This window comes from Nyctibius grandis, chromosome 6 (genome assembly GCF_013368605.1).
Source record: "Nyctibius grandis isolate bNycGra1 chromosome 6, bNycGra1.pri, whole genome shotgun sequence".
NCBI classification, from domain to species: Eukaryota; Metazoa; Chordata; class Aves; order Nyctibiiformes; family Nyctibiidae; genus Nyctibius; species Nyctibius grandis.
The window spans coordinates 48,129,250-48,156,494 of NC_090663.1; the positions used below are offsets into that span (position 1 = coordinate 48,129,250).

A 27,245-nucleotide genomic window follows, 5' to 3' on the forward strand; every position below is an offset into this window, starting at 1 on the left:
AAATTCAGGTGGAAAATTAAGAATAAAGGAAATAAAAAGCATTCTTTCTAGGTGATAGGTTTTCCAACTATTTTTCAGGAAAGATATATGTGAGCTCCAGAGAGCTTTACACACAAATACAACGTCCATTATTTTGATGTTTTCTAGAAATTGTTGCACTAACAGAACTCTGTGAAATTCCTTTACGAATACTTGTGTAGCAATACTGTTAAACTGCCATTTAGCTTTGGTTGGACATTCAAGAAATGATGCAGGTGTAAAGATATAATTGGTTTTTGGAAAACTGAGCAAGTTAGCTAGGTCATTCCAGCAACTTTAAATTAATTAGTCAAGTCACACAGATCTCAGTTAGATTTCTTTGCCAGTTTCAAACTGTTGTTAATCGAAAGATCAGCTGGCGGTCCTTAAGCACAGAGAAAAAAATATTCTGCAATATAATTTCAGTCATTTAAATGAACTGTTTAAGATAAAAACAATTGTAAAAATTTAATTACAAAGGCATTGGAATTTAAAAAGGATTTGTGATGAAAAGTTTATTTCTGTTGCAATTAATAGCTCAGAGTTGCCAAGCATAAACAGGGTGTGTTGACCTGCAATAACTTTCCATTCAGTATAACACAAAAAAAATTAGTAACTCAAAGTACTTATTCCCACAGCACTGTTTGTTTCTCTAGTTCTAAAAGTAGATCTACATCTGTGTGTTTCATTTCATAAATTACTTGAAATCACTTAAGAAAGTATGGTGTATAACAAACTATTTAGCTTTATTAATGTGTATGAAAATTAGCCTTCCTTTTGGAAATTACATATACAGCAAGTATTATAACAGGATTTTCATTTTCATTCATTTGAAAAGTTTCTGCACTTCAGTAGTTAAAACATTGAAACAATTGACAGTGATTTGGTAGCTGTGTTGATCATAGTTTGCCGTTTAACCTTCTGCTGTTTTCCAGTGGGAAGAAATGCAGCAGCTGAACCAGAGGTGTGGCAGTTATGAATCACTATAGATGTTCCTGTAGACTACTCTCTTGAATAGTAGTTTAAAATTGTCTTTATGTTTTGTACAATTAATTCTTTAGCTTGTATTTCTGAAATGCTTAATGATTATCTATTACTATAGCCCTAGATTATTTCACATGTAGCAATGCTAATGGTTTTTATCAATTTCTAATATGATCTAAGAAACAAAATAGTATTTTTGCCATGTTTATAGTGAGGGCAATTTGTCACTAGATAGAAGTTATATCAACTAATACAGAAAGCCTGACAGACAGTTGGAATATCTAACTGGCATTTTTCTTTCTGTTAAAATCTAAATTCTTTCTCATTTATAATGATATATATGCGTGTTTTCTTATAAGATTGATTTTCCAGGATGTAGGAGATAGGACTATTTGTATTTTTACTTCAGTTTGCTTTTACGTAGTTATTAGAAGAACCAAAAGAATAAAAATAATTGATTCTATAGTGAACTATTTCTACAAAGAATACCAGACTTATAAAATTGAAACTGTCTTACTATTGTTTAGCAGCAAAACTATTCTTTAATCTTTTTTTTTTTTAGGAATTATATTTCATAAAAAATATTATTTTAAGCACGGAAGTAGAAAAATTTTTCAGTAGTAACATTGCTTGACTGAGTCATCTCACTAGTGAATAGTAGTTTAAATATTCTGTGAAAGAAGTAAATATTCTGTGAAAGAAGTAGTTTAAATATTCTGTGAAAGAAATTATTTTTATATTTATTTGAATGGACGTCTGGTTTAACGGGTAATTTTTAATATTTAATGAGTATAAAGACTTATACATAGATGTAGAAATAATTTTAAATACACTGTTAATGTGGACTACTGCTTTTATAAATTTTTCAAAATGGAATATTCTCATATTGTATGTCAAGATGAAGATTCTTGATACTTTTCCATGTATTTTTTCTTTTCATGGAGCAATATTCTCTCCTAACAGAGATCTGGTAAAGCATTTTGCCTTTTCATTTTAGCACAGTTTAGCTTTTAGGGTGGTTTTTGATAATCGTAAACATTTTGGGTTAACTCTTAACTCCTTCAGAAAAAAAAGACTACTGAATACATGGAGCAGATAGGATCAATTCTGCTCTGAAAAGAGAGGTGTATATGCAGTGCATTTTGCTACACATCACTTTATAGATAACTTAAAATGGCAGAGTTAAGTTATGAAAGTTCAAGCCTATTTAGGATGACGACTTTCTTTTAACAAGGTCCAGAGGCAAATGGTATTGCTACACCATGTATATGTCTATGTCTATTCTTTGTAGACATTCTTTTTAAGACTCCTTTTTGCTGTCTCTAAAACATTGTTTTCAGATATTGCATACCTGTTGGAATGACATTTACATTTTGTAGGGTTTGTGTTGTGTTTTTTTTTTTCTTTCAGAAATCCACATGTGGGTCATTGGTGTCAAAGTTTGTTAGCTGTGTTGTGTCTTTGAGAGCTATACTCATATATACAAGTATGTAGTGTTTTGCTGCTGTTCTTTCTGAAGGGCTTGTAAAGATCATAGCCAGCCTAAATAACCCTTACACTGTTAAATTTCATGTGTTCATGTTCCACACAGGTAAAGGACATTGGAAATATTGGTCTCTTACTAATTCTGTCAAAGAAATAGAACTAGAAATTCTGTATATAAAAATTATTGTCATATTCTTCTAAATATAATTTTTCCTAAAAAATTCCACTGATTAACAGTTTAGATTAACTTCCTTCTGCCCTCCCATCTTGCTGGATTTACTAATGCCTACAAAGGTCTCATACTGTGTTCCTGTACTGAGTCTGTCTGGGATGAAGTTAGTTTTCTTCATAGCAGCCCGCATAGTGCCGTGTTGTAGATTGGTGACCAAGACAGTGTCAGCTTTTAGCTATTGCTGAAAAGTGCTTGCACAGCATCGAGGCCTTTTCTTTTTCCTACTCTGCCCCCTTCAAAGCAAGAAGCTAGGAGGCGACACGGCCAGGACAGCTGACCCAAACTGACCAAAGAGATATCCCATACCATTTGATGCTGTGCTCAGCAAAAACAGCTGGGGGAAAGAAGAAGGAAGCAAGGGACATTGGTGGTTAAGGCATGGCCCTGTTGTGTGTACTTGTTTCCAGGAGGTGGCTAGGCATCTGCCTGCCAATGGGAATTAGTGAATTAATTCCTTATTGAATTCCTTCTGACTTCCTGGGGGCCAAGCAAGTGACCAGGTGAGTGCTTACCTGCCCTTCAGGGTCAACCCACCATGGTTTCTTAGTAAAAGCTCAAATAAATGGACAATGTCAAATTCATTTGGAACAAATGCTTCTAATCAGTAAAACTGAAAATGCTTGACATTTCTTTTTCAGCTTTGCTTGAATAGTAATGATGCTGCACTTTAACCATAGGGTTTAAATGCTGCTCAATGTCTATGCTGCTTTTTCTAAAAGAGGTCCCTGCGGAAGGTAGCAGAAAGCCACCAGAGCTCTTTTCTACAGGGAGGGCTTTGAAGTAAAAAAAAAACAACAAAACAAACAACAAAACTGTGTTGCTTCAATGTCTAACACAGGAATTGTACAATACCTGGATTCTGATATGATAGTTTGTAGCATGGATAATTGAATGACCTTTTTAATGCCAGCTACTTGATCGGGGGATAAGTTAAATTTTCTGTTTATGATGTTGTTTCATATAGGAGCATATTTAATCCTATATGCCTATGGAGGAAAAAATAGTCTTTTACTATACTATTAACTCAAAATTGACAAATCTGTTCTTCATGTGAAAAGTTACCATAGAGGAACAGTTTAATATTATTGTGTGATACAGTAATTACTGTGTTGGTTCTTGAGACCAAATCCTAACATCCTTTCTAATATGTAACTAGGTAAGAGGAAAATTCCAGTCAACAGTTTAACTGAGAGTTTTGCTTATTTTGATCATTGTTGCTAAAACTAATCAGTTTGGTTTTTAAATAACAAGTGAGCATTACTCAGGTTGTTTTGTCTGCCTGAGAACTAAGCTAGCCCTTTGTGATTTTCAGCAAGCTATATTTCAAATAAGCATTAAAATGTGTGAAAGGTTGTTCAAACGATGACCTTTTCAAAACTGCTGTTGCTGTGATGCACATTTCCTGCTCTTGGTGACATTGGGTAATGCATTTGGCAGAATAGAGGATTGTCTGCTGCACTGCAATTGAAAAGCAGTCAACCATTCCAACAAAGGTCCATGTATCTGTGATGAGGCAAACCTGTCATTTCCCACTTTGTTTTAGAGCGTACTGTTTGCCACTGGTTTGATGTTAAATGAATAATAAACATTTTTCAAAAGACAAAGATAATCCATGAGAAAGAAAAACACAGTAAATGCTAGGTACAACTAAGGTTTTAATTGAAAGTATTGAATTGCTGGCTTGAATCTGCTCGAAGGACGTCAGTCTATATTTACATGTAAACCTAGCAGTGCTCTTATTCCAAATCTGTTCAGCTGTTTGTTTCAGACCTGTGTATGTTTTCCATTCTCCTGTATAAGGCAAGTAGCGTGTCTTGAGCCCACAGATAGTTTTACCAATTTAATGGTCACTGGTCAAATGTGAGGATGATCAACGGAGGGGATTTTTTACAAGGCTTAGTATAGTGCCAGAAGATCACCTCCTAGCATTGAAAGAGACTTTGGCAACACTTTCTTGGTTCCCACAAGCATGTGAACAGTCCCAGCCAGGGCAGTAATTTCACCTGAGGGAACCTGCAGACCCGTGGGGCCATGAGGTTGCACACAAGACCCTGCTGTCTGGACCCTGGGCACAGGGCCAGAGCATTGCCCAGCAGCACTTTAAATTTTGGTTCAGGTAGAAATCTGAACAGGGCTCTGCTCTGGAAGAAAGGCTGTGTAGTGGAGTGGTCACAGTCCTTTGATGTGCTCTGATATCAAAGCAGATGCTTAACAGCCCTGCTAGCGAGCAAGGAAGTTTATAGAGGCAGGAATCCACAGAAAGTCGTCTTAATCGTAGGGAGAGAGGGCTGTGCAGCTGCTGGGCCTCCTGGTGCCGGGCGGGGAAACCGCCGCGGCGGGCCCGGAGGAGCCGGTGAGCGCCAGGCGGGGCGGGAGCCCCGGGGCAGCGGGCGTGCGGCCGCCCCGGGCACCGGGAGCGGAGCGGCCCGTAAAGGCTCAGCTAAAAGGAAAGGGAAGGAGCAGGTGAAGGCTCTGGAAGGGGAGAAAAGTTTCTCCCTGATAAACAGATGTTTTTAAAGTAGTGCTAGTTGTGTTTTCATTTTTTCTCTTTTTCTTATGTCGTATTTTGGTCCCTGACTTCTATTTGATTCAAGCTGAGGAGGTATGATTTGATTTTTTTTTTTCATTTTCTGAGGAAGCTAAATTCTCTGAGGAAGTTTGCTCAAGACAGCTGCAGAGTGCAGTGCTGGTCAGAGAAAGGGATTCGCATGGGCAAAGTTGCTAAGCTGACTGTTTCTGACCAACAGATACACTGTTTTGGGAGATTTCAATATTTCAGGTTAATAGCTGGGTATGCAACACTTACAAATTATCTTGGTATTACACGGTTTTTCTTCTGCTTTTGCTTACTGCAGTTGTGAATATTTATTCCTTTAGAAGTGTGGCACTTTTTCCTGTTTTATTCCTAATTTACCTTTACGGGAGAATAAGGAAGAAATTTTATTTGAAAACACAGTACAAGTGTTCTCCTAAGTGTATTTAGCCTGAATTTTAAGGTAAAAAAAAAATAAGTATGTACAGTCACAATGTCTGTGTGCATTTCTATTAGTCAGTCCTCACTGATAAATGCTGAGCACACCAGAAGATTTCAATCACATTCTAAGCAGGTGCAAGTCCTTAGGGTACTTCCAGTTCCCCTATAAAGGGGTGGGCCTTCTTTGTGTGTGAGGTTGGGGGGGGAATGGTGGGTAGGGAAAAATAGAGGAGAGCACAGTGCAAGACCCAGTCAAAAATTGGTTGCAAGCACAGGCAAAGTAAACTGTTGTATAAAGTACTCTGGCTTACTTGGTTGATGCTGAAAGAAAAGCATGGCATAGGAAAGGAATGATCAGCCATGTGTATGACTGACTGTCACTCCTCCAGGTGGGAGCAGGGCTCAGGGGTGTGAGTTGAAAGCGGCTGTCGCTGAGGACGGTGGACTGCAGTTGCAGCTGCAGGTGCTCATCCTGCCCCTGCACGGGTGGGTGCTTGCTTTTGTTTGTTCTTTTTTTTTTTTTCCATCTTGGAACCACTTCTGCCACTGATACGAACTTCTGTTTTGCCTCTGTCTCTGAGAAACTTTGAAGAGATCCAAATTGCTGCTTTCAGTAACAGTTAGGGCTAGCAGAGTTGTGGAAAAGAGTATGCGGCAAGGAATTGCTTGACAGAGCTGTTAAGAGGTGCTTTTTCTGGTGTAGAAATGGGAATAGCTTAGTCTTGTTCTGTCTTCTTCAAAGCAGGTTTGCACCTCTGCTCTTGAAAGCCTCCTGGGAAGAAGAACAATATTCTAACAAAAGTTTATTTCTGCCTCTGAATGTCTTTAAGAGATCTTGCTGTACAACTATTTTATGCTTTTAAATCATTAGAAAATATTGATTTAAGTAAACCTTGCATTATTTTATCTCTGTGCAGTTATTCTCTCGAACTCCCTATTTTTAATCCTACTTTGTGATTTAAAACTTTCCCTCAGACTTTATAATTTTATCTACCCTTTTTTTTTTTTTTGTAACTGAATATGTACAGGTATTTTATTGTAGTTAATTAGAGTGATGTAGCACATTCTTGTGCCTATACACTGGCCATCTTTCAAAGATCTTTCAGCTCCTATCTCATTACCTTAGCATTACAAGGTTATACCTTAACAGTACAAGGCACCAGAGTCCCTCAGACTTGTTCATCTATAATTCCATGTGCTGTTGAACTCCTCCTCAGAAAAATTCTTCACATGATCAGCCTTTTGTGAATACTCTTCCACCTTTATGAATGGGGATCTATTCCAGGTGGTGTTTCTCTATTTTGTTTGTAACCATTGTATTCAAACTCGATGACTCTGTTTGAATTGCTACTATAATGATTTTCCTTATGGTGAAGGACCATAATTTTAAGATTTTTGTCTTCCGTGAGATTTTTTTTTTTTTCATACCTGTGATGTGACAAATCTTACTCCTTTCTCCTGTAGCAAATTTAATTAGACAAACAAGTGGCTCTTTGTTTCTGTTAAGAGGAATGAGCTTTGGACTTGACTATTGTATCTTGGTTTTTTATTCTTAACCTTGTTATTCTGAAGCCAGGAAAAATGCTACTATTTAAGTAATATTTCTCAGCTATAATTTCTTGCCATAGTTCCCTCTTCCTCTTGTGTCTGTTTTCTGCCTCCAATGCTGCATGTAGGCAAAGAACTTCAGAATGTATTGGACAGTTAACTGATATTTTTGTTTGTTTGTTTTTCCTGTGCTTAAATGTAAGCTTCTAGACAAATTGGGGCAGGGCAGGGGTGGGCAAAGAAGTTGAACACGAAGTGATGAGAAGGGTCTTTTAATTGGAAAGACAAAGAGACCTGTGAGTTTAGTCTTACTTTGAAAAGAATGTGAGACTGGGTTATTTTTAAGACTGAGTCTCTAAAAGTTAGGGTTTTGAAGGTGATTTTTGGAGCTCTGGAGTTATATTTCCTTCTACTTTTATGAGCTTCATGTTGTAGTTAGTGGTATGAAAGACTATTTAAATTGAAGATGCTCCATAGTCATTAAGTCAGTCACAGAAAAAGAAAAGTTAATAAACATAGAGCATGAATTTATATTTTTGTCACTTTAAAAATTTGTAAGAAATACTTATGTGTCTGTATATAATTTATAGAAGACACGCATTAAAATTACTTCGCATGCAAATCCATGAACATGTCCACAAGTGAGATTTCTCTCCACACCACCACCCTGCCCCAGATGACCATATTCCAGAGGTCCTGCCTCTTCAGAAAAATCTATGAAATAGAAATTCCTAGTAGTGTGTCCAAAAGCTTGGCTAAGCTGATTAGAGTTTGGAATGCAGATAATTTAGTAGTCAGTTTTTAAAACTGTGTTGTCTGTTACAATACAGGCTCACATAACAAACAATCAACCAAAGATGCTACAGTTTAAAATCAAGGCATGTGTTAGGGTAAGGCATTCTAATACAACATTTAGAGAATATATTGGTAAGGAGAGTTCAAAATCCTGTATCTTTTTAGCTTACTAAGATATGTGCTGTTAGTTATGTGGGGAAACTTTGTTACTGTAAGCATTATATTGACAAATTATTCATAATTTTTATTTACTCTCAAATAATCCACTCTTTATTTAAATTTTTTTCACTTGCCTGAAATACTCCTAACCAGAATAAAAAATGTAAATTACTGAAGAAGTTCATATACCTAGAGATCTGGATTATGAGTAATGCAGATTTAGTGTCATGTCCAGTCAGTATAACTACAAGATGTTCTTGCTTGTATATGAAAATTTGTTGAAAAACTGCTGTTAAAATACTACAGCTTTAAAAAAAGAAAGTCTAGAGCTTTTTTAATGTTTATGAGCAGATACAGTTCATGCTGAGGTTATGCTCAGTGTTAATGCCTTGCCAGTGTTAATGGTAGATGGTGATCAATCTTATCATACCATAGAATCATAGAATACCAGGTTGGAAGGGACCTCAAGGATCATCTGGTCCAACCTTTCTTGGTGAAAGTATGGTCTAGACAAGGTGACCTAGCACCCTGTCTAGCTGAATCTTATAAGTGTCCGATGTTGGGGATCTACCACTTCCCTGAGGAGATTATTTCAATGGCTGATTGTTCTCATCGTGAAAAATTTTCCTCTTGTGTCTAATCAGAATCTCCCCAGCAGTAACTTGCACCCATTAGCACTCGTCTTTTCTGCATGACTCCTTGTAAAAAGGGAGTCTCCATCTTCTTTGTAGCCACCCTTTATATACTGGAACACGGTGATAAGGTCTCCCCTAAGCCTTCTTTTCTCAAAGCTGAACAAACCCAGTTCTCTCAGCCTTTCCTCATGGCAGGCTTCCTAGTCCTTTGATCATCTCTGTGGCCCTTCTCTAGACCATCTCCAGCCTGTCCACATATTTTTTTTTGTACAGCAGGGACCAAAACTGAACACAGTATTCTAGGTGTGGCCTGACAAGTGCTGAGTAGAGTGGGATAATGACTTCCTTGTCTCTGCTGGTGATGCCCTTGTTGATGCAACCCAGCATCCTGTTGGCTTCCTTTGCTGCAGCAGCAGCACACTGTTCACTCATATTGAGCTTGTTGTCCACTAGGACCCCCAGGTCCCTTTCCACAGAGCTGCTCTCCAGCCAGGTAGATCCCAGAGTGTGCTGCACTCCTGGATTATGTTTCCCAGGTGCAAGACCTTACAGTTGTCCTTGTTGAACTTCGTAAGGTTCTTGTTAGCCCACTCTTCCAGCCTATCCAGGTTTTCCTGCAGGGTGGCTCTCCATTCAAAAGTGTCCACTTCCCCACTCAGTTTGGTATCATCAGCAAACTTCATCAAGGTACACTTGATCCCATCATCCAGATCACTTATGAAGATATTAAACAGTGTTGGGCCTATAACTGATGGGCCTATAACTTCCTGGATCCTCCTTTAAGCCTTTCTTGTAGATAGGGGTGACGTTAGCCTTCTTCCAGTTTTCTGGGATGTCCCCTGATCTCCATGACTTCTCAAAGATTACGGAGAGCGGCCTCACAATGATGTCAGCCAGCTCTCTTAACACCCTTGAGTAGATATTGTCAGGGCCCATTGACTTGTAGGGACAAAACTCCTGTAGTAGTTTGCATACCAATTCTTCCTTCACTGACAGTGGGTCTGTGTTTGCATTGACCCGGATTTTTGTTCCCAAGACCTGGGGTCCAACAGTGCTGGTAAAGGCAGAGGTGGAGAAAGTGGCAAGAACCTCTCTGCCTTTTCAGTGTAACTAATTCACTTTTCATGTTTAACAGTGGGCCAAAATTTTCCTTCTGTTTCTGCTTGGTTTTTACATACCTTTCTTGTAGTTTTTGACATCTCTGGCCAATTTCAATTTGCACTCAGCTTTTGCTTTTCTAACTTTATCTCTGCATGCCTTGGTGATGCCCTTGTAGTTCTCAGTGGGTATTCGTCAGCTTTTCCATCTCTGGAACACTTACCTTTTTGTTTTGAGCAGGCTCAGAAGCTTGCAGTTAAACCAAGGGGGTCTCTTGCTCCTCCTGCTTCCCTTACCTCTAAAGGGAATGGACTCTTTTTTGCGCTTCCAGGAGAGTGTTCTTGAAAAACTCCCAGCACTCGCTGGCTCCTTTATCCTCCATGGAAGCTTCCCACAGAATCCCTCCCAACTGAGCTTTGAGCAAGCTGAAGTTTGTTCTTCTAAAATCTAAAACCTTTGTATTAGTACTAACCTTCAGCAAGTTCAGCAGGATCACAAACTCCACAATATTGTGATCACTGCTGCCAAGGCTATCACTAACGGAGATATTACAAAGCAGGTTTTCTTGGTTTGTAGGTAGCAAGTCCAGCAGTGCCTCTTTCCTGGTTGGCACATCTAACATTTGTATGAGGAAGCAGTCTCTACACATTCCAGGAACTTGATGCATGACATGTGAGTTGCTGTGTTGTTATTCCAACAAAAGTCTGGGTAGTTGAAGTTACCCATAAGAACCAGGTTCTGTTGACCTGAAACTTGCTTAAGTGACCCAAGTATTGCTTTGTTAGCATCATTATCTTGGTTTGGAAGTCGATAGCAGGTGCCTACTGTAAGATACCCCCTTGGAGACAATGACCCCCCTGATCTTGACCCAGAGGCATTCAATAGGGCTTCCACAATTGCCATACTTGACTTCTATACGTTCATAGTTCTCCTTAACATAGAGCGCAACTCCTCCTCCTCTTCTTCACTGTCTGTCTTTACAAAACAGCCTATAGCTATCCATCACGGTCCTCCAGTCATGTGAGTTGTCCCATCATGTTGCAGTCATTCCTATGATATCACAACTTTCTGACTGGGTGCGAAGCTCCAGTTCCTCCTGTTTGTTCCCCAGGCTGAGTGAATTGGTATATAAATGCTTGAGGTGGTTGGTCTTCTGGCTCTCATCTTGGGAGGCAGCTAAGGAACGTTTGTCACTGATCTGGTTAGCCTGGCTTATTCCCCACTTGGTTGCAATGGTGTGAGTGTTGCCACTTTGGATCCCACCCCCCCCAAGTCCTTCAGTTTAAACCCCTTTTCTTATTCCCTCCCACCCCCGGCTTTCCTCTCCTCACTGCTTTCCCTGAGATATTTCTGCTTCATGTGAGACTTAAGGCCACACTGAACACTTACCAACATTAGGATTGCAGTCTTGGTTAGACCTTTCATACAGCCTTTCATACAATACAGCTGTAGAGCCAGAACTGCCATTTACAGAATCGTTTTAAATAAAAGGAGGCGGGGAGGAACGGGACTGTCGACCCCAGAAATCAGCATCAGTTATTTGTATGCAAGATACCGATATATTGTCTCCAAAAATAGCTGTCACTTTGTTTCAGATGACACGTAGATAATGCTGCAAGTTATGATAGAAGCCATGAATGCAAATTATGTTGTTAGGTAAATATAAAAAAAAAAAAAGAAGTCTGAGTTTGTGAGAGAGGGCTCAACAGTGTACAACATACACTGTGTGTGTTCCAGGCTAAGGCTAACTGGAGAATGTGGTGATTCACACTCATGAATTTCCAAAGTTTCCATGTGCAATGTTTCTCTAAACTGATTAAAGGAAAAAATGCATATTCCTGTGAGCCTTTTGCATGCTAAAATATCCACTTAATTCCCAAGTGTAAATGATGCAATCGTGACCTAAAGCTTGCTCAACTCTAGGTGCTGTTGAACTAGCCTTTGCCTAGGAAATGTGAGGAATCCTAAGTGACAGCATGAAACTGTATTTGTTAAAACTTGTCTTAAAAGAAAATCCAAAACAATTTAGCTTTCTCCATTTTTTAAACATAAACTCTAAACAGACATAAAAGTACAAACAAAAAGAAAAGAGTTTTTAAGTTTCAAGAGAATATGAAAAACCTGTGTGACTGCTTTGGCTGTCTTAGGCATAATACATTTTTAATGATATTTCTTAAAGTGTGGGTTTCTTTTAACTTATGTCAGGAAACATTTAAATTATCATAGCCTTACTTTCAAATAGAACAAAGTACATTTTGTTTTCCGTAGTTCTATAGACCCTCTCAGAATGCATAGGTGTTACACTTTTTTTACTGAAAATTCAGAGTATGCCAACATAGCGAATATGGGTACACACTTTTCTATTCTTGTGTTATGGCACTTGATAAATGCAGGCATACTTATCATCACATAAGCAATACCAATTATATTGCTGCAAAAACATTAGCATTCATGGGTAGATTATTTGTCATCTTGATTTACTTGTTCTCAGTCTCTTAATAATGAATATGCTGGACTGCTTATCTTCTTTACTAAATTACTGAATTATGTGCAAATATAGGAACCTAAGCTCATCTTGGACTAGTTCACTTTCTAAATCTAAATGCTTAGATTTTTTTGTTTGTATCTTGGAGGGGAGGTGGTGGTCATGGTCTTCCGAGTGGGTGCTACATCCTAAGAAATTTTCCTCCAGTAGATTTATCTACACTGGCATTTAAAAAAAAAAAAAAAAACAAACAAAAAAACAAACACCAAAAACCCACAAACCTCAAAAACTTCCATTATCACTCTATCAAAAGTATTCTGCCATTAATAATTATTCCAGGGAGGCAAAGTAATAGCGGCGATTTCCTGAGAGTCACTGGAATAATCAGGTGTTTCTTGAATGTGCTGCAAGACACAGCCTGTATGGGTTTAAAAGATGGTTTCTTGTTTGATAATAACAAGATTCCTGTAGTTTTGTACCTAAGCAGGAAGCAGCTCTATTCCAAGATGGAAATTATTGCTTCCTAAAGGAAACTACTCTTTTTGGAAACAAAAATTAAAATTAAGGATTTGCCAAATATAGTGATTCTTGCAAGTTGGGCTGGAACAGTGAAAAGCAGCAGAAGTTGGTTTTGTTGAGGGCTAGTTTATGCACTGAGTTTTCACTCCCCCTACCATGGTACAGACAGGAAGACAGCTGCAACTTGATGAAAAGCGTATGAGGTAAGAGTCTTGAATACCCTGCAATACTTCTACCAGTCAGAACAAACACTTGGGTCTCTCTAACCAAACACACTGGACCAGACCAATGATAAATCTGTGCTTTACTTGCCTTCATCAACTAAACATTATGATTACAAAAGTTCTTTGTACATCAGATTTTTATCTCTATTTTTAAAGACTTACCTGGCAGTGAGCTAAGACTTGATGATGCATTTGTGTAAAGAAGTTTACTGACAGTGTTGTATCATCATATTTGGTCAAATATTTTGCATTTTTTCTCAGCTCTGACAAGAAAATGCTAGTGCTTTTTATCCACAGCTAGTATGCACCCCTTACTAAGTTATGACCATTTAGTCACCTCATTTGAAATTGCATGTGTTTTTTGTTTGTTTGGTTGGTTGGTTTTTTTCCTGTTAGTGATATGGTAACCACTAACTGGTGGAATTTTTAAGAATAAACATTTAAACAGTTTTTTCTTAAATATGCACTATAGAACACTTGCAACACTGCATAGCTGCTCCTTTTCATCAAATGCATTAGAAGATCTGCAAGTTCCTAGATTAAAAATAGCACAGAACAGTGCTTGTTAAGCATGCTGAAGGCATTAAAAATAGCTGAACTTCAGGCAAAGACTGTGTCTGAAAAAAGAATCCTGCCTGTATTGAGGTCAATGAGAATTTTACCATTGACTTCAATAGAAGGAGTTGTATATGCAGTGATGTATACAAATATGTGCATTGTTTTGGAATAGTTAATAGTATAAAGTGGAGACATTTATAAAACATTTCACAACAAAGTGATATAGTTTTTCATTAGGGCAGAAAGCTTGCTTGTTTATTGATGTATACGATTGGTATACGCTGACATATACCAATATTATAAATATCAATATATATTATGCAAATCATTCTTCCTCATCTGAAAGTAGCTGTTTTGCATTCAGGCATCAGATTCAATTATAGTACTAAAATGAAGTCCCAAGTGAAGTCTTAAATCGGTTTCTACTTTCACAGCAATATACAGCACAGTGCATTGTTGAGTCACCACACACCTCTCAATATTTCAGAGCAGTTGTCAGATTAAGATCTTTATCTTCCAATTCAGGAAGCAGAAATAATAATGATTTATGGACTTTGGCCTCAAGCTGCAACAGTTCTATCACTTCAAAGGAGTCCTGTAATTCTGTAATGTATGTACGTGACCTGTGCTGTAAAGTACTCTTGGACACTGCAAGACGTTATTTGAGGTTAACAGTAATAGAAGGAAACAGGATTTACATTAATTTCTGTCAGTTAATGTCTGTTGCCTTTATGTAGTGGTGATACATAGAACATGTTCCTCCTTGTGTCAAAAACTTATGGGAAATTTTTAATGTTGAATCGGGTTTGCCCGTTTCAAGTCAGTTTGGTGCATAAACAGCTAAGCCCACCATTAGCCTTGACTATACTGTTTCATTCATGTACATAAAAATCCCTGTAATGTAGTTATATCGGATATACAACATCTGAGATGAATATGTAGTCCTCTCAACTTTGTGCTCAAATTGTTTTAAAACAAATACAGCAAAAGGATTTGTCATATTAAAGCCAAATTTCATGGTTGCATGCTTCCTGTAACACATTTGTCTGTAGAAAACTTGTGCTGTATGAGCAAGCAAAGAATGAACACACTGTTGTCTTATGTCTAATAGTCCTCTAGACTTCAGACAAAAAAATGGTAAGAATTTATTTCTGCCACTGAAGTGAAAAAAACCCATAAATTCTTAGTGGTTAGAACCAATGTGAATCAGACTATGATATTGATATGTTAGCTCTTCACTACAGAAAATGAATCTAATACTACCAAAGTATGCATTGCCATTTGTTTGTTCATACTTTTTTTTTTTTTAATGGGGCAGCCAAGTATCATTCAGCTAGGCTGTGAGGATGAGGAAAGTATTGCAAAGAATTAAAATACTAGATATATATAGTATTTGGTGATCAAGTTCTTGCTGTACACTCCTAATCTTCAGAATAAACAAGAGCATAAAAGTAAGTGGCTGTGAAGGGCAGTGTCTGTTCCCACATTTGGAGACATTTTAGTGTTTTTATACTTATTTTAGGAAACAATTAGGATATTAGCCAAGATGGAATCTGAGGATATACCAAGGAAATATTACTGTGCATTTAACTTCCCCTTTCACCTGCAGATCTGCTACTGACCACAGTACTTATTTTACATGGTGGCAGCAGCACAGATAGAATAGAAAGTGGACAGATGGCTTTGGTAGCCTAGAGTAGACAATCCATTTCCATGTTCTAGGAGCAGAAGAAAGTGGGAGCTGCGGCCAGCAGAAACTTCTTTACCTCTACTGCAGCCCTCTTAAAGCTCTGTTGATTATCCAAATCCTATTTGTCTCATTGAAATACTGCTAGAGGCTCATTTGACTCCTTCTAGCCACTGTTCACTTGATATATCAGTCCTGCTCTTCCGTCATGCTCTCTATTCCCTGAAAAGCCATTCTTGCTACCACAGAGATTTTTTTCTTCTCCATGTTGGTTAAGAGCCTTGACCTAGCTCTAGTTATTCTTGCATATTAGTCTCAATGTGTGAATGTCTATTTTATCTGCCTGTCAGAGTTCAAGGAGCATCTGGACAACGCTCTTAGTCATATGGTTTAGTTTTACATAATCCTATGAGGAGCATGGAGTTGGACTTGATGATCCTTATGGGTCCCTTCCAACTCAAGGTATTCTATGATCTGAATTCTAGAGCATGCATTGTTCTATTACATGCAATAGCATAGCAATCTTAAGATGGCAAACTTCAATATACGTTTAAAAAGATGTGATTTACTACCAATTTTTTTTACTGAAGAGCAAATCTTGTCCTGTTACTAGATGTTGCTCCTAATTACAGTTAATCTAACACATGACTAAAAGTACACCGAGTCAAGGTAACAAGGTTAAATTTATTTAATTTCGGGCTGACCTATGTTAAGCATTATTCAAGGATGTAACAAAGGACATATTCTCAATTCATTTACATAATACAATCCTTTTTGTATCTTATAGGCAATTAAAAAAAAATGTAATTAATATCTCAAAGCTACTTTTTTTTGTTTTAGGGTATGTGGGTCAAGATGGCCATTTCGGAACATGTGAAAACAAGTACTGCGGTCTGGGTAGACACTGCGTTGTGAATGGGGAGACTGGCCAAGCTGAATGTCTATGCATGGAGCACTGCAAGCCACATTACAAGCCCGTGTGCGGTTCTGACGGAGAATTCTATGAAAACCATTGCGAGGTGCACAGGGCTGCCTGTCTGAAAAACCAAAAGGTCACCATTGTACACAATGAAGATTGCTTCTTCAAAGGTAAGCACAGCTGAACAATATCTGGAATATTGTTATCGGGTATGCGTTTTCGAGCAGCTCAATTAAAGCTCTATAGAGGCTGCACCAAGTGTACAGTGAATAAATGACTCAAAAAGTTAGTACAGTAAATATCTCACTCCAGAGATATTGTATGGACTTTTTTTTCGTTTTATTTGGACTCGGTGCTGTGTGTGATCACCCCTTTTTAACCTGAATAAAACAGTTGTCTCTTAGAAATTAATCCATAGCAGCTTGTCTTATAAATGTGGCTGTTGACCTCATTCATCTGAATGTGTTTACAGTCCCAAAGCCCGAAGGATATTAGTCTCTGTTACAGGAAAAACAGAATTTAGGATTTCAGAGGGGTTTTGTAAGGCTGCAGGACCTGTGCTCGTATTTGGTGTTGAAGTTGATAGACCAGCAGCTTGTTCATGGCTAAATGGGTCTTCCTTGCTTTGAATATGGACAATGAAGAGTTTACTTACATATTTACCAAAGCATGGAAGTTTAGCTGCTTTTTAATCTTCTGAATGCTGAGAGGTATACCTTATGTTAAGCATCTTATACTGAAGATGTCAACAATTGCAACTTGCTCTTTTTTATGTAATTTGAGCATATCTTGCAGGTTTCTGGAACTCTGCCAATATAGACCTTGATTACGCATGTTTATGAGTACTCTGTCAGATTTGCAGCATGTTTTTACTTGTTAAAACAGGCAGATGCCTTTTGGGGGTGGGGAGGACATGTTTTTAAATAAGGCCATTTTTGTCTACCTAGGGGTTGAATTAATTTTTCAATTATTCTTTTTATACATTGTCCTATTTTTTTTAACATTATATGTTGTAGATATATTTGCATTCTCAGTAATAAAATCATAGAATCGTTTGGGTTGGAAGGGACCTTTAAAGGTCATCTAGTCCAACCCCCCTGCAGTGAGCAGGGACATCTTCAAATAGATCAGGTTGCTCTGAGCCCCATCCAACCCGACCTGGAATGTTTTCAGGGGTGGAGCATCTACCACCTCTCTGAACAACTTGTTCCAGTGTTTCACCACCCTCACTGTAAAAAATTTCTTCCTTATATCTAGTCTGCATCTACCCTCTTTTAGTTTAAAACCATTACCCCTTGTCCTATTGCAACAGGCCCTGCTAAAAAGTTTGTCCCCATCTTTCTTATAAAGCTACCTTTAAGTACTAGAGGGCCACAATAAGGTCTCCCTGGAACCTTCACTTCTACAGGCTGAACAACCCCAACTCTCTCAGCCTGTCCTTTTAAGTGAGGTGTTCCAGCCCTCTGATCATTTTTATGGCCCTCCTCTGGACCCGCTCCTACAGGTCCATGTCTTTCTTGTGCTGAGGACTCCAGAGCTGGAGGCAGTACTCCAGGTGGGGTCTCATGAGAGCAGAACAGAGGGGCAAAATTACCTCCCTTGATCTGCTGGCCACGTTTCTTTTGATGCAGCCCAGGATATGGCTGGCTTTCTGAGCTGACAGTGCACATTGCAGGCTCATGTCGTGCTTTTTGTCCAATAGGACCCCCAAGTCCTTCTCCTCAGGGCTGCTCTCAATCCTTCCATCCCCTCTGCCTCATACCTGTTGTACAGAGGCACCTGGGAAGGTGAGGTGGGCAAGGAGATGGTTCGCCTGCTGCTCTGAGCGTGGACTTGCATCCATTCACTCCTTTCCTTTAAGATACTGCCTTCAGCCTGGCAGGGGGAAGATACAGGATCTCCTTGATTTTGAGGTTTTTTTCTGGTGGCTGTTCCTGTTTCTGTCTTTGGTGGAACCATGCTCTGCCCTCCCTATCTATGTCTTTCTCAGACTCCCTGATGCCCCTTAACCTTTCTGCTTCCTCTCATAGCTCTGCCACCAGGCTGAGCAAATCATCTGCCTGGTCACACATCACACAGCTGTTCTCACTACTGCCATCCATTCCCAGGGAAAGGCTCTGAGACTCCCTGCAGCCTGAGGCCTGCATGGCTGCATGTTTTCGTGGGAGTTCTACCTGGGTTGCCACATACATTCTGGCGAGTGCAGAGGACACAGCTTTCTCCCAGGCAGATACCATAGGTAGGCTCCTTCTGAAAAGGTGATGACCACCAACTGAACTCGCCTCTTGAGCTGGTAGGGTGACTACGCCCTTCTTGCGTGCCTTTCCACTTGAACTGTCGTGCCACGCTCTGTTTGCCTGCTCTGTTCGCAGTGCCCCTGGTCACTCGTGCTCCCTAAACTGCTTTTTGTAGGTGTGGGGGTGGCTATGGCTGCTCTGGCAATGCCCAGGCCCTGTCAGCATCTCCTGCGAGAGCTGCCGGCTCCTGATGGGTCTTTCCGCTCCCCTGGTGTTTCCCTGCCCGAGGAAACCCCCCTGTGCGCCAAGATCTGCCCCTCTGCTGCGGATTGGGCCAGCTCTGGAGCAGCTCCCCTTGGTGACTGACTAACAGCCACTAATAACTACTATCACCACAGAAAGAAGTCTACTATAATACTTCTGTTAAATGAAATTCACCTTTGTAGGGAGCATTCATTTAAATTACGATATTCCACTTAAATTTTAAACAGAATTTTCAAGATTGTATTCTAGTATAAGGTTGTTCAAATGGAACAAATTTTAAACTTTGAAAAGTTGAATTTTTCACTACATTTGTGTATGAGGAATTGTCCTTTAAATGAAAAGCTGGGCTTTTTTTTTTTTTACCAGATCAAAACATCCCACGTCATGCACAAATACCAATATCTTTATTATTATGAATTTTTTTGTAGTAGAACAATTGAATACGGGGGGAAGGGCTGGGGGAACCCACTAAATATGGCACTCTCTCAAGAATTTAATTCAATAAAAAAAGATAAATCTTGCACAACTGGGCTTTATATAATTTTCTTACTGAATAACTGGGGTGACTGCCAAGGTGAAGTGCCTTTCCTCCTTTGCTACCTTCAACAGACATGTTAAGCTCAGCAACTTCATGAAAACATGTTAAGGGACAGGAGTTCACAGATTAAAGTGGTTGTGTGTGGAAATTGTATAATGGGACATACACTTGTAAGTAATAGTGAAGGCTTAAATTTGTTCAAAGCTAAATGTGGACACTGTATAAAATTGATGTATCATCACAATATATAAACTTTACGTAAGTAGCGTGTGTTCTGAGGTAGTGGAAAATTAAAATTTGAATTTAGGAGTATATTATATGGGACTTGTAGGGAAGGGTTTATGCAATAACAACAAAACATGAATGGTTCTGTCTTGTGTCTTAACAATCACAATCTCCTCAAAAAAATGAGAACTATGTTTTCCTAAGTAGGTTTAAAAAAAAAAAAATTACATTTTTTTTTTCATGATGCAGTAGTCTGATAGAACAAATGAGAGTAACAAACACAAAGATGTTCAAATTTATGGGTCTAATTTCAGTTCTTCAGTGTGCTATATAGAATACAAATAAATTCAGAGCATGTTTGAAAAATTATAGTGTTTCTTTTTCTGAGGGGGAAAAATGTAGTGAGATTTATTTACTGAAATGGAAAGTGAGACAGTACTTTAGCTAGAAATATCATCCAAATGCTGCCTAAAGTTTTGTTAGCTTATCTTTGTGTTTTGAATTTACCATGTTAGTTTCATATCTGTTGTAGTGGGCAATGGAATATCTGAACGGTGTTCAACTTCAGACACCTAATTTAGATGCTGGCTTAAAAAAGTAGGTTTCTCCTTTAGTCTGTGGCAATGTTCAGAAAAGGACTAGGGTATCCAAGTGACTTGCTCTGAGTTGCCTTCTGGAAACTTATTATCAAGATACTAAAATCTTCTAATTTGGGCACTGTAACTAGATGCTTACAAATCCTATAAAATATTTCATTTTTTCTCTTCTTTCTCATTTTATATTGACTTCAGTGGTGTTAAACAGGTGAGATTGGGGACAGTTATTTTCCTTATTTTTTTTTTTCTTTTTGGTATATGTGGGCCTTACCAATCTCAATTTCTACCTTGTTAACTTCAGCTCATTCATTGCTGTAGTACAGCACAGTGACAAAGTATTGGTGCCATTCATGACTGTTTAGTATGTCCTCCAACATTCACTATATCTATATGATAAAGGAGCCAGAAGATTCCAAACTATTTTCATGTGATTCTTTCCTTTTACAAAACGCTTCCGAGCTAGCCGCTAGTAGTTTGCCTTCAGTAGGGCTGAAGTCCTGCCCGTTATCAGGTCAAAAATTAAAAAAAACTAATAGGAAAAAACCCTCAACAGTAGGACTCCTGGATAGAGAAGGTGAACCCCACTACTATCAATTCTGTTAGAAGGATACTGCCACATGTCCTCTTTGTTAGTTTAGCTGACATCCTCTAGCACAAATGATCTCACTTCAGTGAGCTGTTTCTGAGACCAGAAATATTCAAAAAAAGATCTTGTGTTCAGAAAACAAATATTCTGAGCATTTTGTTTAATCTTTCACAGAATTCTTTAATAAAGGCTAATCTGAACTGGGGCAGGGCAGGAGGGGAAGGAGGTTCAGTACACCTACAAGATGATGTCACGTGATATGGTAGTCACTGACAACAATGACTCTCTATATATGATGATTGCAATTAAAGATTTTTGTTTTCTGGTTTATTGCTAACCAGTTGATTTTCAGATCAGACAACTGTGTACTTGGTCACTTTATTACTTTATTAACACTTAGTCTAAGCTTTATATTTATGTCAAACAAGCTCATGCTTTGGGTTTTTTGAGTTTCAAATCCTCATACTGGATTGATTTTTTTTCTTTTGGGGGGGTGGGGGGAAGGCAGGGAGAGAATATTTATTTATGGATAAATTTTAAGTCTTAGATCAGGTATTGAGCTCAAGATCAGAGAAGCTGAGAAATACATGTTATTTAAAGGAGTAAGCTTACCAGAAAACATTTTAGTATTCTGTGTCTGGAGAATAAAATTTTGTAAGCAAATGTTCTATATACCTGATTAACATTACAATAGCACTTAAGTAGCTATAATTATTTAAATAATATATCTTGTAACCAAATTATTTATAGTTGTTCTCAAATATCATGAGTTCTGCTTAACGGTTTGAAAATTGCCCTTTTAAACACTTACATGATGAGTGGAGTTAAAGGATTGACTTGCTAAATGAAAGAAAGAGGTCTTTGGTTTATATGTTGAGACTCCATTAACATCACTGAAAATGTGTGTCTTACCTAAGCTGTGCATGAAACAACATAGATAAAAAGCATAAAATCCTTCACAAAGAGCCATGTCTGAAACATTTGATAAATGCATTTTGATGTAGTGAAAGCTACCTATGTCAAAGCTGTACTCTCTTGATATGCTCTTTTAGTTTAGAAAAACTTCAGATTCTTGTCCTTTACCTGCCTTTTATGTAGATTATTTATCACTAGATCTTTTAGTTACATTTTTCTTCTTCTGATTTTTTTTTTTTTTAGTCCCATTGTAGGCTGACTGATAAGGCAGGTAAACTTGGAACAGTTAACAGAATACAAACTGTTCTTCCCGTTCCTGTGTCTGACATGAGTGTGCCCAGATTCATTGAACTCCTTCCTTTTTCACTGTCGCTTGCTATGCTTATTTCCACACACTAAAATAAATCATACATCTTTACCAAATATGAGTGGAACACAGGCATAAAACAGTAATTGAAGTAGATTATAAGTATCTCTGTCTTTCCCTGACAATTGAAACTGTTACGCAAATTGTACCTTTTTGACATGAATCAAGATAATAGCCATCCTCAGTTAGAAATTACTTTTCTCTACTCTTATTGTAGTTTTTCCATCAGTTGCTTAGTGACATGTCATGATGTCTTGCATCAGACACTGAACAGTTTTTCCTAATGTCTTGGTTAGATGTTGACTGTGACACTTTGAGTTACTCAATAAGCTGTCCCAGCTTCTGGTATAGAGGCAAAATATAATCTGCAGAGAAGATAATTACTTTTAAACCCATAGAAAAGGGGATTATATTAGAAGTATTTTCTATACCTATGGAGTCCTTTACTTCCCACCTGCGAAGTCCAGTGTCCTGTGACTGGATGTTAGTAAATGCAAGTTCCACAATCACTTTCAGAGGTGCTCTGAGGCCTTAACTGTCTAAAAATGTTTTAAAATGTTTAAGATTATTCTAAGAACTTAACTCTTTAGGAAATCTTCAGTGATCTAAGGAATGTTCTGTCTAAGAATGACCTCAAATTATTTCAACTGGTAGGAGAATGAAGGAACAGGAAAGCAAGCAGCTGCCTCACTACTAGTTTACTTAGCCTTGATGGTTATCGTCTTTGTGGCTTTATTAGTTTTTAATTCCTGAAGGAGAAGGTAAGAGAAAAGAGAAAATGGAGTGAAAGTAAGGAGTGAGTATATCAAGGAGAAGAGAGAGATGGCTAAGTGCCGGGATGGTGTGTTCAGTGGTGGGAAGAAGAGGAAACATAAATGAGGAACTAAAGGAAATACTAGTGACAAAAATAAAAGTTCAAAGCTTAGATTATTCACTAGATCTGATATTGACAGTGTGAAGTGGGAAGTCTGATATGCTGATTCTGGTTTGGCATTGTTTTTGTTGGCTTGTTGACTACATAGTTCTTTGGCTAGGTGGCCTCTGCATGCTCTCTGCTTCCAGTGTCCTGGCTGTTCTCAAACCATGCACTTTGTGTTTCAGAACAGCTTAATGTTTTGTGCGAGAAAAGAAATCTGACCATCTGGTTCACACTGCGCTTTATACTACTGTATAACGCCTTCCTGGCTGTCATTTGCCATAGCTTTAACAAGCTCCAGAGGGTGGTGATTCAAATGGACTAGCATTGCTTTTCTTGGTGCCTCCACCACTATCTTCGTTCTGCAAAGTGTCACTGTGAAATTAATGGTTTTGTGCCAAATTTAGAAGTCTGGAGGCATTAGTCTACTTTGGCTTCTAAAAAGTTCAGTTGGACTCTTGTATGGGACAATGTACTGGGTGGTGAATTCCCCACACTGGGTGTCAAATAAGATTCAGTTATGTTTTTGTGTTAACTTCAATTACTTCATAAATTCAGGCCAGTAAATCTAAATAAGAGACTAAAAACTTTCCCATGACAAACTTCATCTTATATTTTCTTTGCACCCTGAGCTTCTTGTACATTTTACATTGAATCTATTTCTATACACAGTGATACACTCAATCATTATCACAAACAGCAGTTTACTAGGAACCCTCAGGAACGTACTATGACTATTATAGATTATTTTTGGAATAAAAGTTACTTCATATGTAAGCTTTTTACTTATAAGTACCTTCTATAACATCCTTGTGATATTAACAATCTTTTTCTTCTCTTTCTGTTTTTGGCTTATTTCTTTCATTTGGTGAATCTTTTAATCTGTTAAACTGTCTGTGAGTTTCAGATTTCCTAGTACTATTACTAAAATGGCTAGATTTCTGAGGATGGCTGCAATGTTTAGAAAGTTAGGTAAGAAAATTTACTGCTGATACTGAGTTGTTCAGGTCAGTGAGGATAAGAGCTGACTATGAACAAATTCAACAGGCATATGAGCAAACTGGTAAAAGCTCAGAAGACTTCAACAAGAATGACCAACAGTACTAAATGGCTTATGAGGGATATGGAGGAGGCTTACGAAATCATCAGGGCATGCTGAGGGTGGATATGAGTAGACTGTCTTGTCATTCCAGTAAAAGAAATAGAAGTTACCAAATCAGGCAGCAGGAACAGATTAAAAACAAGCTTTGGTGTTCGTCTTGCACACAGCAGATCTAATCAATAAAAGCAACATATGATTTCACAAGCAAACTTTGCAAATACTAGGGGAAAGGCTGTAGGCTTTTTTTTTTTTTTTTTTTGGAAGAAGGCTGGGGGAAGTGAGTTGAAATGAACTGAATCCTAACAGTAGCCCACAGAAAAGATCTTGAACACCAGTCTGGCCTCTCCAGTGACTGCAACAGGATCAGTTCAAAGGTTTGGTTTTTTAAACTTTTTTTTTTGTGTGTGTGTATGTGATTGTGCACTAGGTGAGTGTGGTCTTAGACTGGTTCCTAAAATACTGACATATTAATTTAGAAGCACTGACATTTTTCATCTGATTTCATGTCCATATACTTTGAAAGCAAGCATATAAGTCTCTTTCCTGAAGTGAAATTGATAAAATTACATATTTCATCTGGGGTTAAACATAAATCTTGAATACCCACACTTATTATTTAATGTTGATCATTAGCCAGTCTTTCAGAAGAAATTTAGGATATGTTAATTTCAATGACTTTCTGCAATGTTTTCATTGCAACTGAAATTGTTTCTAAGATGTCCTTGCTTTTTTCTCTGGCTATCAGCTGACTTCTCTGAAGTTCTCAAAAACATCATTATTATACTCTTTCTGAAAGCTTGAATTCCTGCAGATAGCATACACCCTTAAGGTTGCTGCTGATAAACTGTCAAGCTTCAACTATTGCTACAGTTGTATATTCAACATAAACTGGATTATGAAAAGAAATACGAAAAATCCTTCAGAACTCTATCAGAAGATGAAGAAGTAAGAAAGATCCTGCTTGATCTTAAAATGTTTGATAAAACATAGGAATTATTTGACTTATATTGGGAATTCAGCACATGATCTACATACGTTCACTTTAGTGCAACACTTATGATTTAAGATGAATTTCATAAGTATGACTTCATGCAGGGATTGTATATGTCTTTAACTATTCACATTAGTAGCTGCACATTCACGGAGTGGTAAAAATCACTGTTATGCTAATGGCAGGTATATATTCTACTTCTTTCATCATTTTTTGTTGGAAAGAGATGCTCTAACCAATGAAAAATGGGTTCTTTTTATTGCCCCTTGAAACCATGACCTAAATTTTAGCACTGTTCCTCTAGTCTGCCATCCCCACATGATTCATTTTCTTGAGTTGCATTGCTCATGAGATTTGGAAGACTGTCATTGTTTTTCCTCAAGCATCTGTGCAAGATTTGCCAAACACCTCTCTTAAATTGCCCACAATTGTCTTAAATGGCCTAAACTAACAGAGATGCAAGGCCTGCATATGTAATATCTGCTACTGAATCTGCAGAGTGAGGATGAGTGCAAGATATTTATGAGAACATGCGTATAACATACTTAATTTAAAAACTAAATGTTCAACATACCCTGCATTCATTGCTGTTGGTAATATTGTACCACTTTGCAACCAAATCTCGGAACTCTACTCTCTTTCCTTCCTTTGAACTAAATTCATACTTTTAAAATGTAGGATGAGGCAGGATAAAGCATCAAATGCATTATAAATATAGGATTTTTTTGACTGGCTAAAGACATACTGCAAAGACATCTCTTATTTTCAGTAGCTGGAGCAGTCCCAATCTTTATATATTGATTCCTTCAACACTGGAATAAAAGTGTTAATAAGCTCTAACCTGTTACGTATTTTGCATTCATATAGTGAAGAGGAATTAGTGTTCTCTAGTTGATCTCTGTACAAAACTTAATGAAGTTTAAAATTCCTTGTAGGGGTATCACTGCTGTTTGTTACCACACAAAGAAATGGGTCTATGGACATCACAGATCTTCGCTGGTAGAAGAACGTGAATTTTAAACTTTTTCTGCTTCTAGTAATGAAGTTGAACATGTTCAAAGAAGCTGCATTTATACTGAAAGATGCATTCTAAAGTCTCTATCAAGTCACTGAATCAGACAAGCGACATTTTAAATGTAGATGTGACTACCCAGATTGCCTATTTTCTTAGTGTGGATGGCAACTCGGTGCCTGTTTGTGATATTATACTTTATTCACAGACTATATGAGCTTCAGGAATTTGAATTAAACTACACTTCATGTTTTTGGTTTTAGTGGGTTTTTTTCCCCCTTCTTCTCCAAGTAAATGGCAAAGAGTGCTTAAGGGGAGAAAAAATAAATAGTTTAGTGATTTTTGGCTTAAATTGGAGATACTGTGTTTACATCAGCAGTTTCACAAATGCTTACAACTCCTATGTATTTGCCAAATATAGCAGAATAGTTTTTCCAAATCCATATACCTGGATAATATTTACTAGAAAAAGAAAGAACCTTGAAATCTTTTTAATGAAAAGTGCATATTTTGTTCATTCTTGCTGTAAATTAAGCTACTCTTAGACATTGTGGTTTTTATGTATTAAGTGTTTTGTTCACCTTCTTTTACGATAACAAATACTGCATAAAGTTCAAGTGTGCAGTTCAATTTGCATTTGATTGAATAGTGAAACAGTAGGTACTTCTAAGTGTTGTTTATAGAAGCAGATGATGTGCAGCTATCTGTTTTATCTTTCCTTTCATACAAGGGACCATGATGAGAGAGGGATTCTGTAGCATAGAACTGATATGATGAGAAGGTAAAGGGATCAGCCAACAAAGTGCCTCTGTGATAAAGAAGGCTAATGGTATCCTGGGTTGCATTAGATAAAATATTGGGATAGTGAAAATTGTTACACAATAAATAAAACTAAATTTAAACTGTTTTGTCATATATTTATAATAAACAGAAGAAGTCTTATCTTTAGGCAGACACTTAAGTGAGATAATTTTCAGTTTAGAATAACAACAAAGCATTAAGCTAATGTACATTGGTTTGTCTAATGCAAACTTTAAAAAGTTTTAATTAAAATAATGTCAGAATTATCATTAGGTCTTGTGGGAAATTTGTCTGATGGAACATATTGTTGGCCTTTAAAAATCATTAGCAATTGGATACATATACAAGGCATTGGCATAATATTTGTAATTCAAG

The 27,245-nt window shown here is 37.7% G+C and overlaps 1 protein-coding gene across 3 annotated transcripts in view; it reads left to right on the forward strand.

Moving 5' to 3' along the window:
- FSTL5 (follistatin like 5) overlaps window positions 1–27,245 on the forward strand; it is a 322,017-nt gene that overhangs the window by 59,777 nt on the left and 234,995 nt on the right. For all 3 annotated transcript variants that reach the window (XM_068403643.1, XM_068403644.1, XM_068403645.1), the window contains exon 3: window positions 16,242–16,490. In XM_068403643.1, the coding sequence (XP_068259744.1) occupies window positions 16,242–16,490 (249 nt within the window). The remainder of the gene's footprint in view (window positions 1–16,241; window positions 16,491–27,245) is intronic.